The 13,604-nt window shown below is 42.6% G+C and overlaps 1 protein-coding gene across 2 annotated transcripts in view; it reads right to left on the bottom strand.

Moving 5' to 3' along the window:
- JMJD1C (jumonji domain containing 1C) overlaps nt 1-13,604 on the bottom strand; it is a 57,876-nt gene that overhangs the window by 24,535 nt on the left and 19,737 nt on the right. The window contains exons 3-8 of one of the 2 annotated variants that reach the window (XM_059820917.1): nt 10,280-10,404; nt 8,883-9,026; nt 8,572-8,764; nt 6,811-8,486; nt 3,541-3,713; nt 1,001-3,210 (exon numbers count right to left, since the gene is read on the bottom strand). In XM_059820917.1, coding sequence (XP_059676900.1) covers nt 1,001-3,210; nt 3,541-3,713; nt 6,811-8,486; nt 8,572-8,764; nt 8,883-9,026; nt 10,280-10,404 — 4,521 coding nt within the window. The remainder of the gene's footprint in view (nt 1-1,000; nt 3,211-3,540; nt 3,714-6,810; nt 8,487-8,571; nt 8,765-8,882; nt 9,027-10,279; nt 10,405-13,604) is intronic. The other variant, XM_059820918.1, reaches the window with a different exon arrangement.

Here is a 13,604-nt window from a genome sequence, read left to right as displayed (position 1 = left end):
GAAAAAAGTAATACTACTATTGCTGGACCCAAGCCAGAATAGCTCAGACAGACTGCAACACCTCCAGCACCCAGTACAACTTAAGCATCAAGTACTCTCAGATACCAGAAGAGTAACTTTATATACTAGGCAGTGAAAAGCCAGAAAATGTAATTACAGGGAGCAGTACTCATTTTCTTACTACCTGTACTTAAAAATTCTTGCGAGAATTAATTTAATGGTAGACTTTCTCATACTCAACCAGAACAAAGACAAAGGAACAGTCCTTGGAGAAGAATAAATCGGGATTAAAAAAAGTAAAGTAAGTTCTTAAATAAATTCCCTCATGTTGGCAGACCAGTTTCTCTTTTCAGATGAACCTACTTACAATCTGCTACATGCTACAGCATTACATTTAAATTGAAATTTGTATTTCCCTGAATTTCTTTATTCCTTAAACAAGAGGGGTGTTAACACCATGTAATACACATAGTAGTTAGCAGTGTGAAATGATTCTCCCCCAAACCTTTCATTAAATTAACCAGATCATAACAGAGTGGCATCAGGCTCTCAAGGAACTGCCTCTGGCTTCCTGATCAAAGGATGAATTAAAGTTCAAAAATAGAGAATGTCTCCCTCCAGTAGCGCTCTAAAAATAAATGCATTGTATCTTTTAAAATATAAATAGATATATATCTCTCTCTCGATACAAGTGGCACAACTATATGCACCAGTCTGTTGAATTCTGATGGGACAGCATAAACCAGTTTGTTTACTGCTCATTTTTAGGCCAAGAACCAGTTTGTTAACTCATATATACAAACTGCTGAATTTCTTAAACCAGGATATTTCAAATGGCCTCAAGACAGATAAATCTGGACCTACTCATTTACACAAGCATGCTTTTTAACTCTTTTCCCAGCTATCGTGCATGACGAGCACTCCAGGATTAACACTCCAGGATTAACACTGTTAGACTTCACGTTTGTCTGCCTCTTCCAAATTAGATTAATATACTCACTGCTGTTACTGCTGCTCTGTAACTTCAGCTTGCTTTTTTCTTTGGCACTCCTGCTAAGAACACCATTCGGTTTTACTTCTTCCTCTGTATCACCCTTTTTTTTCTGCAAATCATTTTGTTTCTTTTTGTAAGTTGGCTTGGGCTGCCGTTTAGTCCTTTGCTCTGACTTGCTCTCGCTTTCATCAGAGTCTCCACTTTCAGAGCCAGACTCGTAAGTTCGTTTTGCTTTTCTCCTAGGGTGCTTATCTTCCTTCGCAAACTTATCTGCCAAGATTTTACTATCTATGTTATTTTGCAAATCATTTGATGTAGAAGCTATTAAATTAACAGTACATGGCTTAATAATTTCTGAAACACTGTTCCCTGAATTCTCTTTTTTATTAGTGTTTTTATCTTCCTCTGAATGTCTTGTTAGCCAAGCCTTTTTCAGTTTAGTGTGGTAGTTTGGCTGACTCGTCTGGGAAGTTTGCCCACTGCCTACAGAGTTCGCTTTGTTTATTGTATTACAGACGATAGCAGTGTCTAGGGAGAGAGAGGTTGAAAATGTCTGATTTTTCACAGAGTTGGACTCGGTCTCACTGGTGTTACTACTTTTAAACTGAGCTGCAGCCAAGGCTGCCTTGTGCTTTTTCAAATGGACAAAGTCGGTGGAGGTGGAGAATCCCGAGCTGGGCTGAACAGCGCTGCCTGTCTTGCCAGTGGCGGGTGTAACCGGAGCTGGAGTGCTGACCTTGCATTCCTGGGTCTGTGCCACCGCCTGACTTGCCGCTCTCGAGGCAGTACACTCCAGCGGCGCACAGGCCAAGACCGTGTTCGATAAGGAGTAAGTCACTTCTGAACTACCCCAGCTTGACACGCTGGTAGTTGTTGCTGCTGATGCGGTGACATCCGTTTTGGTACAGCAGATCATAGTTGTGGTAGGGGTGACAGCACGAGGAATGCTGCCTTGCGAGACAGCTGGAAATTTCTTTTCATACTGTGTGCGAGCACTGTCTGAGTTCATATTTGGCAGAATGATTCTTCCAGTCTCCCTGGCTTCCGCTGTTTTCAGGCAATCTGCTTGATTTGTCACAGCTGAAGATCTCTCACTAACTCGATCTTTGGAAGCAGACTGCATTACTGGTACGCTATCGTATTTCGTGCTAGAAGGAGGACGCACAATAACAGATGCTGTAGCGGACTGTGACTTTCCACTCATTCTTTCAATGTGCCAATCCACTTTTTCATTATTTGGGGCATTATTGGACTTCCATATTTCTGATAAATTCTGTTCAGAAGTGCCCTTGTAAACAGTCTGAGCTTCCTTAGGCTCAGGTACTAAAGTTGGTGGCTTCTGCAACTCCTGTATTTTGCCACCACCAGCATTAACGGGTTGAACGGGGGTTAGAGTCGGAGGTGAAAGGCTGCTATAGCTGCTTTCCTTCTTCTCCAGGTTCTGGTGCACAGGGGGGTGAAACACGGGGGCTCTATGCAAGGCAGGCATACTCCGGAGTGTATTTGAAGATGAGATTGACAACTGAGTAGGGCTCCTGCTGTCACTTCTAAAAGAATTTACAGAGTGAGCCTGCACTGACTGTGAAAGCTGCTCGGGTATCTTGCTTGCAGAGCCTTCACTCTCTGGTTGATGCTTAATTAAAGGAGGAGGTTTTGAAAGAGAAGAAATGTAAGAGGGGAGAGACTGGGGACTAGCTGCAGTTGAAGGACAATTAGTTTGCTTATCAACATACGCACTTGAAGCTTCCTTTGACGGGTACGATCTTGGTGGTTCATTTACTACACTGTTAGACAAGGTGGTGAAATAGTTACTCTGCGGCAAACTCTGTGGAACCGAATGCTTCATTTTATACAGTTCTGACACAGAGCGCTCAGCATCTTTGTCGTATTTTACTGAATGGCTTTTGGGACTTGAAGATAAAGATGTTACCCTGGCATAGTTCTCTCTCTCTCCCTCCAGTCCCTTTATTTTAGCTGTAAAAGGAGCAACTTCAATACTTTCTTGGAGTATCCGTCTGTGTTCTTCTTTGTATTTGCTCAGTCGCTCCCCAGTCTCCTGTGGTGGCCTTGGCAGCTGGTTCAACATTGGATCTGCGAAATGTCTGTGCATATGGCTCTCCTTTGCTGTCTGCGTTCTGTTTTGCTCTAGCTCCGCCTTTACTGGTGCAGTTGTAACAGAACGTAAAGGTTCAATAAATGCTTTCCTCTCCAGTTCTCTGTTTGAAAAAGGTTAAGCAGACACAGGTTAGTCTGAACGTAGCGCAACGTGCTAAACAGAAGACCTTTTTTCCCATGCTCGAAACAAAGTTATCTATTAATGCAAAATGAACTTTTCTTTATATTAGGTACAATTTTCAAAAGTCTTCAGATAACTCAGGAGCTCAAATACCATTCCAAGTCAACAGGGCAGAGTCTGGTTTGCAGCACAGTGACAAGCTTTTCTCTATCACAGGCACTCACATTTACAAATAAACTAAAAGGAAGCTAGAAGACAACATCAGCTGCTGAAATGTACCCCCTCACACAGAGTTAAACAGCAAACTTACTCTTTGTGATGCTCCACGATACTTTTGGACAACGGCGGGCTGGAATGCGTTGTCAGTTTGAGAGGCCGAAGGGGATCTGCACTGGATGGTCGCACAGGAATGTGACTCAGTAAACCAAGGCTATCAGCTGAGGTCACCGGCGTCGGCTGGTGTAACCACGGGCTGGGAGTATTCTGTTAACACCATCCAAAACAAAAAAAGTAAAATCAGGTTTCAGGATAATCGTGGGACCACAGAAGTTACTGTTTCAAGTCCTACCAATGATCAGAGTGAAGTAATGTATTTCATCATCAAATCATACACAGTAAATAAAAGTCAACATTTTAAGTCACTTATTGATCAACTGGAACATCTGATTGTACTTCCCCTAGACTTGCGGCATACAAAATAGTTTACACGTTTCAGAAGCATTCTTAAACTGTTTAATTTTCAAGTATTCAGCATGAATAGTTAATTCTAGAACAGCATCTCAAGCTCATCAAAATTAGCAAACCAATGATAGTCTGACAGCATTGAACTTCAAGTAAACAGACCATTAGCTCTTCAGTGAACTGTAAGAAGTATTTCTTTCAAAAGACAAATATGTTTAGTATTTCTGGAAAACAATTTCATCTCCAGCTTTATAACAAATCTCAATATAAGGGACAGAAGTATCTCTTTCCTGGATGATTCCTCTCCTCTCCCCAACCAAATGATTAAGTATGATAATCCTAATTAATCTGCTTTATTTTGCCAGGCATTTTTATTTGGCATAATTTCAGCAGCAGCACACTATTAAAACCATAAACGTATACGCCTGCCATCCTTTGCAGCACAGCAAATGCACGGTACGCACAATTTTGTGCTGTGTACCTAAACACTCAAAAGGTGGGCAATACCAACCTCGTCGTTTACACACATCATGACAGCCTTAATTTATGAAACTGTTTTTTAATTGACTACTTGGGTAAGTTTCTATTCTCGTATCTTCTCTGAAACTTGGGCAACAACTCTGCAGAAAAGACCAAGAGCAGCTCTCTGTCTCTCTCCCCTTTCCCTCTCTCCTCTGAGACCTGCTTACAAGAAACACAGGCAGAGAAGCGGAAAGGCAAGGCACCCTGTTGAAGTGGTGCTCAAGTGCTAGGGACAAGCCAAAAAGGGACTGGGACATGAGTGAGCAGAGCTCTCCTGCGCACCCCAAAGCCCCTCGGTACTGCTTCACCCCTAACTCCTTGCACTGCCCAGAACTTCTTCCCCTCCTCTGCTCCTCACCAGTCCACCCTTCTCCTTCTCCCCAGTCTTGGCGACTGCCAGTTGAAAACTGTTGAGGCAAAAGGAGAGCCAAGAGCTCTCGTGACACATGCATGCAACACAGAATAGATCTGCAGGTGCTACAACTTTGAAGTTCTGATTTCTATGCTTTTGAATATTTAAAGCAACCGTTGAGGTTTGTGCTAACAGTTTTAGTGCACAGACTTCCTAGGCCTGGAGTTCCCACACTGTGGTGAGTTCCCACAAATAGCCTGTAAGCTGTATTAAAGTATTATGCAAAAAAGGCCCATCACCTTCTCCCTAGCAGAGCTGGGGAACATCTGCTTGAGCACCAAGCATTGCCCTGACAGCTCTGTGACTCCACCTGCAACCATCTACGGCCCAGCCCAAAGACAGGAGCTGCCACAGCCACCTGCGGGCGGCTGGAAAAGGTGGGCTTGGGGGCACGGTTCCCTCAGCACGCAGACATGGCTCAGCCCTGAGCCGAGGGTGGCTGCTGCTGCTGTTACCGCTGAAACACAGATCCCTTTCCGTGATCATGGCATCCATGCAAACCGACTTTGGAAACGCCCATTCTGGGTTTCTAAGATGTATTTAAAAAAGGCCTCCAGTGCAAGAGCCAGAAGACAAGTCACCACAAGACAATTGCCACGTATCAACATAATTAAAAAGCTACGTGCCTCGGTATGCAGGGCTGCATACTTCAGGCAGCCAAAGTGAAAACAGAGTCTATCGTAAGTTCTTCAAAACGGACTTCAGCATAGGGTGGAGCAGGCAGCAACATGAAAAGATAAATCCACCTATAGTTTTCTCTTAGGCTTTTCTTCTCTGCTGCGTTTGACTTTATCACATTTTAGATCAAACTGACTTCATATTACAAGGCCAACTCAAACTGACTGACTGGAAAAGACTTAGCCACAATGGTTTGGCTTTTCTCAAGAATGAGGCTGAGGAAGAATAGCTTTCCCCGTGATGAAAAAGAAAAAAATCTCCGTAACCATTCAGAAACTCCAAGCTTTGACGCAAAGGCTTACAATTTGGCAGAAGGACCACTGTCAGCGACATGCCTTTTGTGGTCCCTGTGAAAATCTGCCCAAATTAGGCCAAGTTGTATGCCTCTAAAAATCAGTATGCACATGCTCAGTGGAGGTTTGATTGAAGCTGGCAGTAAAGCTCTCCAAAGTTTCTGTCTGCACTACACATGCTTCATCTTACAGTTCCTCTAAGGTGCCTGCAATGAGTATGCCGTATCCCAAGCCTGCAGGAGCTGAGAAAACTTTTCCTGCAATTGCCCCGTCTGCCTGCCAAACACGGTTGCCGCACCAGGCGCTAGGCTGAAAAACACAAACCATTTCTTCTGAGACTTCAGTGGTTATACGCAGCATACAGAGGAATCATCCTGACTTGAATACAGAGGAGTAGAAAGCAGATGGCAAGGCACGGATGTGTGTCAACAAGAACAGAAGGGGAGAAAAAGGTACGCCAAGAGAGGGTACACAGATAGGTGTAAAGACAAGAGAAATGGCTGTACAGCGCAAGAAGGATTTATAAGTGCTAGAGTTTCTCTTCAGAACTTTCCACTGGATTTAGGACTCCTTCTGTCTCAGCCTTCTCCATTATTCAGCAAGTATACATGAAATTTCACTATGAAGACGATTGTCCTACCTCTCCTAGTATTTAACTTCCCTAATGGCTTTCATAGTTTGAAGTAGCAAATATTCAACCAGTGGACTCGAGGTCCCAAACCAGCTGGTTGACCTCACTTGGTCATAAACAAAAATTTTGTCTCACTTTAAAATACTTAGGAAATCAAGGTCTGGAAGAACTCCCTACTCACGTCTGCTGTGAGTAGTGGTTACTACCGCATTTCCACTCCTAGTTAGTTCTGTGCCTACTCAAAAAACCCACCGCCAATGCACACTTGGTGCGATGCAAACTACCAAGTCTGTACCTAGAAAACCGCTACGGGGAGACACCAGCCCCGGCTAAATACATCATTAAGAAACGAGCACAACTTACCCTTCTCAAGGAAGCCTCCGCGTTAACAGGAGTTTCTGGGTGGACCCATTTGGAGGAGGGCAGACCGAGTCCTGAGTAAGCATGTGTTCCGTTTGGATACTGCCAAATAATTGGATAAAGCCCTAGCTGATTATAGGAAGCAGAAGGATGAGCTTGTCCAAGAAGATGTGGAGACTGGTGTTGTAACATCTGTTGCTGCTGCTGGTGTGCTAATGCCAAATGGCTTAAGCTGCTAGCATGAGCAGTCTCTAGTCGCGGATGGCCACCCAGCAAGGAGGCAGCAGGCACTCCGGGTAACACTGCAGGAAGTAGATGAGGGTGATGAACAGAATGGTGAGATGCGGTACTAAGGGGGTGAGTGTTAATAGCGGACAAGGGAGCCTGAGCTGAAGACCCAGCTAGCAGATGGGATGAACCAGTTAATGCAGGATGATGAGCGTTTGGATTTAAACAGGTTCGGTGGGATGAGGAATGCAGAGGATAATTATGCTGATGCAAATAAGGTGAAATGTGATTAGTTCCTGTTTCTTGTCCGATCAGAGTGGGGTCCCTGTACACCGTGAAATGTTCATTCTTGTCAATGATAAGAGGACTTTTAGTAGCTTCTAGAGCACTAACTCTAGCTGGAACCGGATGAAAACTAGACCTAGGCAAATCATGATCAGTTTTATTGGCTGACCTTGTTAATCCAGTAGCGTGGCTGTTTTGGGAACTAACCTTAGACTTCACAGTATCGGAAGATTGGGTGAATTTAGGCTTAACATCAGGTGACTTTGTTTTAGGATGATCAACTGAAGCACTAGGTTTTGACTTCACAGAATCGGGGACTGGACTTTGTTTATGCAGTTTACTCTCTTCTGCTACAGAAGCTACATTTAACGAAGACATAAACGAGCCATACTGCACTTTTTCTTTTTCAGGATTTAAGTGTTCGTTTACTGGTAACGTTTTTACAACCCCAGGTTGTATCAAATCCGTTTTGTTAACAACACCGCTAACCCAACTTTGATCAGCTTCCTGTTTTCTTGCTTCAAGGAAATTTGCATTTGCAAACTGCTGTTTTAAATCGCTGCTGTGAGATTCTATCTTCTGAACCGTTTGCAAACCAAAGGTACTTGCAGCATTATCCTGGCTCTCCTTGTCAGAGTTGTTTTCATTAGTCATGTCAACAACACATTTCGGAGTAGGAGGTCCAGGTACAAATTGCTCATTTTTTAATTCTGCAGTATGATGTTTTTCTGCATTGCACTCTTGAACATGTGGATCCTTGGCATTCTGCTCATAAGGTGTTGGCTGCTCTGCGGCATGGAGTGAAGATTTTTCCTGCTGATCTAAGAAGGATGACTTCAGTCTTTCTGTCTCTTCGTGTTTTTTATCCTCCTGTATTTCATCCCATGGAGACCGTCTATCTGTTAGTGTCTGTTCTACTCCCTCAATAGTTTGGGATTTTCCTTCTTCTCCATTTATCTTTGAAGTGTTCTTGCTTTTTAACTCATTTTCCGAATTTTGCTCTGAGGATGAATCTGTTAATCTTTTATTTGAAATTTCTGAGTCACTGCTCTCAGAATAATCTGAGATATTGTCTGTCCGCAGTCTCTTCATATTTAATTTTTTTTCATCCTCTTCAGGTTTTCTTCTTTTATTAAGGAAGTGTTTGTTTTTGGTTTTGGGGTTTTCTGTAAAAGAAAAACATATCTATCACATTTTCAGTCTAATATGGTTTTAAGAAGCTCTCCCTCCCTTTCTAATAACTGCTTTTACCTCCTCGACCTATATAATCGTATCTTTCTTCTTTCATCTTCTCTTCATCAGGCATGCTGCTATCAGAGCCTTTCCTCTTATTTGGCCGAGTATTCCTCTGTTGCTGGTGCTGGTGGGAATTCTGTTTTGGTGCTGCAGTTTGGGAATTCATTGCTGGTCTGGGACTATTTGCTTGCGCACGCGTATAATGACCCTGAAAATAATTCTGTGATTAATTCACTGAAATGCAAATTTAATTAGCAACTTTAAACACGTATTTTTAATATTTGCAATACACGAAAATACTTAGGAAAAAAGATAAATGTATCTACGTGGACTGTGTTGCTGTTCTGGTTGGAACGAGACCGTCGGCGTGAAGTGATGCCAATATTTTCACCTTTCAACAAAGAGTGAACAACATCATCTAGAAAGGTCATCTGAACCATAGAAGGATCAACATTCTGAGGTTCTAACACCTGGTTTATTAAAAAAAGAAAAAATAATAATCAGCAGATATTCAGACACTGCCCAATCTATATTTTCTGTAATGGTGTTCACCAGTCTATTTTGTGTGCTGAAGACTAATCAGAGAAAAGCCTAATTAATCCTGACAAGCAGAACTGACATATGACTCTCAAAGTCTGGGAATAGAGTAAAACCAAAGCAAACGTGTCTTTACATATGACTATAAAAATAACTTCTTTTTTTAAAAAAAAAAAAAGTACCCCCACTACCACTTCCTTCCCCTTCATTGACCTGCAAATTTGAAATTAAAAGACTGAGCTCTTCACAGAGTAACCCTTAAGTAGCAATATTCAAATATTTTGTAAAATTTATTTAGTAGACTATAAAATACACTGCAGAAGCATATTACAATATTGCTCCCAACAGAAGCAAAACTGTTGAAAGAAAGGAACCAAAACAACTGAAGAACTCTAAGACTGGCAGAGTGTTACTAGTGAAGGATGATATTTCAGGAAGAAGGAAATGCTAACCAGATCTTTAATCAATGTGTCACAAAGTGAAAAAAAATAATATTTGGGAAAAATTAATTAGAGCAAATTAAGGGAAAGAACATATTTGAGCATTAGACTAGTCTTAAATCTTTATTGTCACACATGATTTTGTCAGTCATTTCCAGGCAGACCGGTCATTCACTATATTAACGTTGAGTCATTACTCTGGTCTCCTGAAATAGAATACATTACTGCCACTAAAAATACCAGCATTAATTCTTTTTGTAACATCAACTTCAGAAATACAACTAACACCCACCACAGTAAATGTAAATTAGGGCTGCAGTAAATGCTCAATTCAATAAATGGCAGAAAGTAGATATTTCAATTGCTTGGAAGAAGTAATTGCTACTGCAGTGCTAAAAGATTTCAGTGTTGAGAAAAGAAACTCTCAACAGAGCTGACTGGGAAGACCAGTTCTTAAAAGTAGATCGCTTCACTTCAAAGACTTCACTAGTCAAATAGTGACAGCAGAAGAAAAGCAAAACTATAGGACTGGTATTAATCATATCATTGCACAAACGTTCAGCTTCAGGATGGTTTTAACTGCTAGTCCAAAGCAAAGTCATGCTGTAATTTCAGCGCAGTAAGAGACTCACGCTGCTGGAAGTGAACAACTCAGTGTTATTTCAGCGTACCACAAAAAAACTTAAGAACTCCCAACGCGTAGTTTACTTGAAGCTCGTTTTCCGAGTATCGCGTATCAGACTCACCTGGTCATTCATAACAACCATAGTGCGGGTGAAGAGATCATGATGGGTAATGATACCAGTAAACCACTGGGTGGCAGAATCCTGTCTGTACACTCTCACCCTATAACCATTTAAGGAGTACGGACCTTCAGAAGGGGAAGAAATAAAAAAGCCATTGAGGAATTCAGGGAAAAAAAAATATAAATGGGTTTTCCTGGTATTTTAAGCTTCATAGCAAACATATAGTGTGCATGGCACGGACAGCAAACGACAGGCAATTCTGGCACAGCACTGCCTGTGGATTTTACTTTTATTCAGGAAGACATTTTGAAATGCATATGATATGTTTAAGTACGCTTTAAGGTCAATTATGCTAACATTTTCAACATACAATTTTCTTATCTAACTAAATCTTTCTGCAACCATGATGAAAAACGATGGGAAAATTCCTGCGTGCAAACAGCAACCAGAGAAAAGTAATCTGAAAGGCTAGACGATGGCAACAGCAGGTTATACAGAAGCTATTTAACAGGCCAGTCACATGCCCAGATGCTTTGCTGGCAAAAAGATTTACATCTTGGTGGTTAGGCTCTGCATCTGCCAAGTCTTTCCCATAAGTGACCACAGAGTTTCTCTCCATTACAGCAGTCGGAAAGGCAGCTGAGCGATCCCGTCCCTGCTATGGCCACACAGAACACTCAAAACCACACACGCTATGAAGACTTTAGCTCCTGTTTTCAGATATATCAACTGCAAAGAAACCCTGCACACTGTCCCTTTGCGAAGATCAGCTTAATTCACCTCCAAAAGCCCATGGTGGTGGGAAGATACTACGATACAGTACTTCTTTTATAGATGGTTTCAAGACCCAGAAAATGAGATTGAACAATTTCATTCATGTTCAGTGTCTCATTTGACCACTGGGACCCTAAGTTTCATCACACATAGTGTTTATATAGCATTTTGTATGACCAAGCAACGCTGCCGCTGAGTTCAGTTCCAACTGGGCAGGTTTTGCTACTTCTGCAACCAAAGCCCGGGTCAGGCATACAGGAACAGAAGCAAAACCTGTCAGTGACAACCTACAAAAAGCCTAACTTAAATGATTTAGTTGCTCAACCGCACAGGCAAGGCCAGAATTCCCCTGTCTTTCCTAAAGAGCATTTTTTTCCAATCCCTGCCCAGTACATTAAGTAAGCCCAAACATCTGCAGCAAACAGGCCAGGGACCTCACAGGTGACAGCTTTCTCTATTAAAATATCCACATTCACATGACTGGGTCCATTATACTCTCTGCATGAGAAAGAGTGGGCTGTTTTTAACGTCAACATTTGAGAGATCAAGAGGAGTGCAAAAGCAATAATAATTTAGACATTTCCAAGTGGTCTTAGGGTTTAACTTTGGAACCTCAGCAAGGCACTTTGTGCATGTGATTATCTAGGTTTTAAAACAGATAGGAAACAAACACCATGCAATGGCACCCTTCTTTCACCCACATCCACCATCATTCACTGCACAACTGAAACCTTGAGACCCAGTGAACTCTCCGAGCTACCGGCGACAACTCATCCCCAGAGCACATTTCCTGCTGCACAGACAAGGGTCAGAAGTGCACCAGCACGGGCGCTGCCAATCACCAATACGTATGGGCAGAAAAAGAGGAAGAATCTACAAGCTTGTGTCTCACATTCCTGGTCTTGGACCAGACAGGGTTCCCGTGGGGACACACTTCCTGATGGCTTCTCTCCAACCCTTACTCCATATGCCCCTGCAAAACGCCTCCAGCTCAGCTCCCACACTTCTGGCTGTCTGACCCAACCCAACATGTCTCAAACTTTTCATGGCTGTCCCAAAGCTCTGGCTTGTTCAGACAGTCTCAGTAAAATTTTGCCTGTATCTCTTCGTGCAGATTTCCCATTCCTACTTTCCTATCCCAGCTCCTCCTCTCTTGCATCCTGCTGTTAACTGCACAATGATTTTCAGTCTCTTGCATAACCAGAACCAGCCTCTCCCCTCTCCTCAGCTTCTTGTCTCTTTAGCATTTACGATTCCAGGCCACTGGCTTCCAAGTCCTTCCCCAGTCTTCTCAGCTTACAAGCCCCATCCTCCCTTCTCCATCAGCTTCCAGCTTCTCTTACACTCTTCTGCACTGACCCAGTGCCAACTTCTTTCCTCTTACTCCTTGCTCTGATCTGTGTCTGCCCTTCATCCCAGCTGTTACCCCATCTATTTTTAAAAGAGACTTTATCTACCTTTAAAAACAGTGGAGGTTTTTTCTTACGTGCTGCTGGGGTGTCAGGAAGAAGGAGAAAGATTAAACTGCGGTCATACAGCACAGGACAGGACAGCTCAGCTCCAGCCCAGCCCAGCCCAGCCACAAGCAGCCATTACAGGAAAAGCCTGGCTTTGTCTCCAGTCCCCGGCTGAATCACACTCAGCTACACATTGCTGAAACAGCCTGTGCAGTACTATCAGCAAATATCTTCAGGGCTGAAGCACACTTAGTGTTTCAAGACGATTATTACACACGCAGCCTCAGAGATTATAGTGATAATAAATCTAATAGGAAAAAAAATTCAAAGATTTTAATTGTTAAAAATCAAAGACACTTTACTATGTTCCTTGAACTGGCTTTATTTGTCCCAAAAGCTTTCAACTTGGCCAAGTTTGGGAGGAGTTTGGTTTTTTTTAAAACAAGGAATAAACTACTTTCCTGCCAAGCCTACAATCTCTACTGCAAAGCATGCTGCTGTGACTGCCGCCCAAAGAAAAGGTCACGAGGGCCAGTTTTTTTCTTTAGTCTCATTCTTGTAAATAATTGGACCAGTTTTGACTAGAATTCCCCCCTCCTCAAATTGGCATGTTTCTTTTCAAACATTTGGAACCAGATTTTAATGTTTTTCTCTGACCCTCCTCTTTCTTCAGATAAACTGCGTTTGAATGGTGAGAGTCAAAGCAGAAAACGGAAAGATACGAGATGACGGCTTCAGCATCATAGACAAGAAGGAAAAGGCTGGATCCTAAAAATGCTGTAGAGGATGAAGTAAGAGAATATGGTGACAACCTTAATAGATGCGTCTAGACAAGGCAGAACTGAAAATGTTTCTTAAATTGCAGAGAACAGGAAAATGGTAATAACGGAGAAGGTGAAGAAAACCAGAGAAGGGAGAGGAGGAGAAAGGAGGGATAACACGACTAGATTACAGCAGCTAGCACTGCTAGAGGGCTGTCCATAAACCACTGAAAGGTTTGTGCCAAAGGCAAAGTCTCCGTGACCAGGAGCAGAATATGCCCCAGGAGTACGTGCGAGCAGTCTCTGCCAGCTGACCGCTGTCCCGTGGGGCTG

The sequence above is a fragment of the Gavia stellata genome, chromosome 9 (genome assembly GCF_030936135.1).
Source record: "Gavia stellata isolate bGavSte3 chromosome 9, bGavSte3.hap2, whole genome shotgun sequence".
Taxonomy (NCBI): Eukaryota; Metazoa; Chordata; class Aves; order Gaviiformes; family Gaviidae; genus Gavia; species Gavia stellata.
This window is presented reverse-complemented; position numbering and strand designations above follow the sequence as displayed.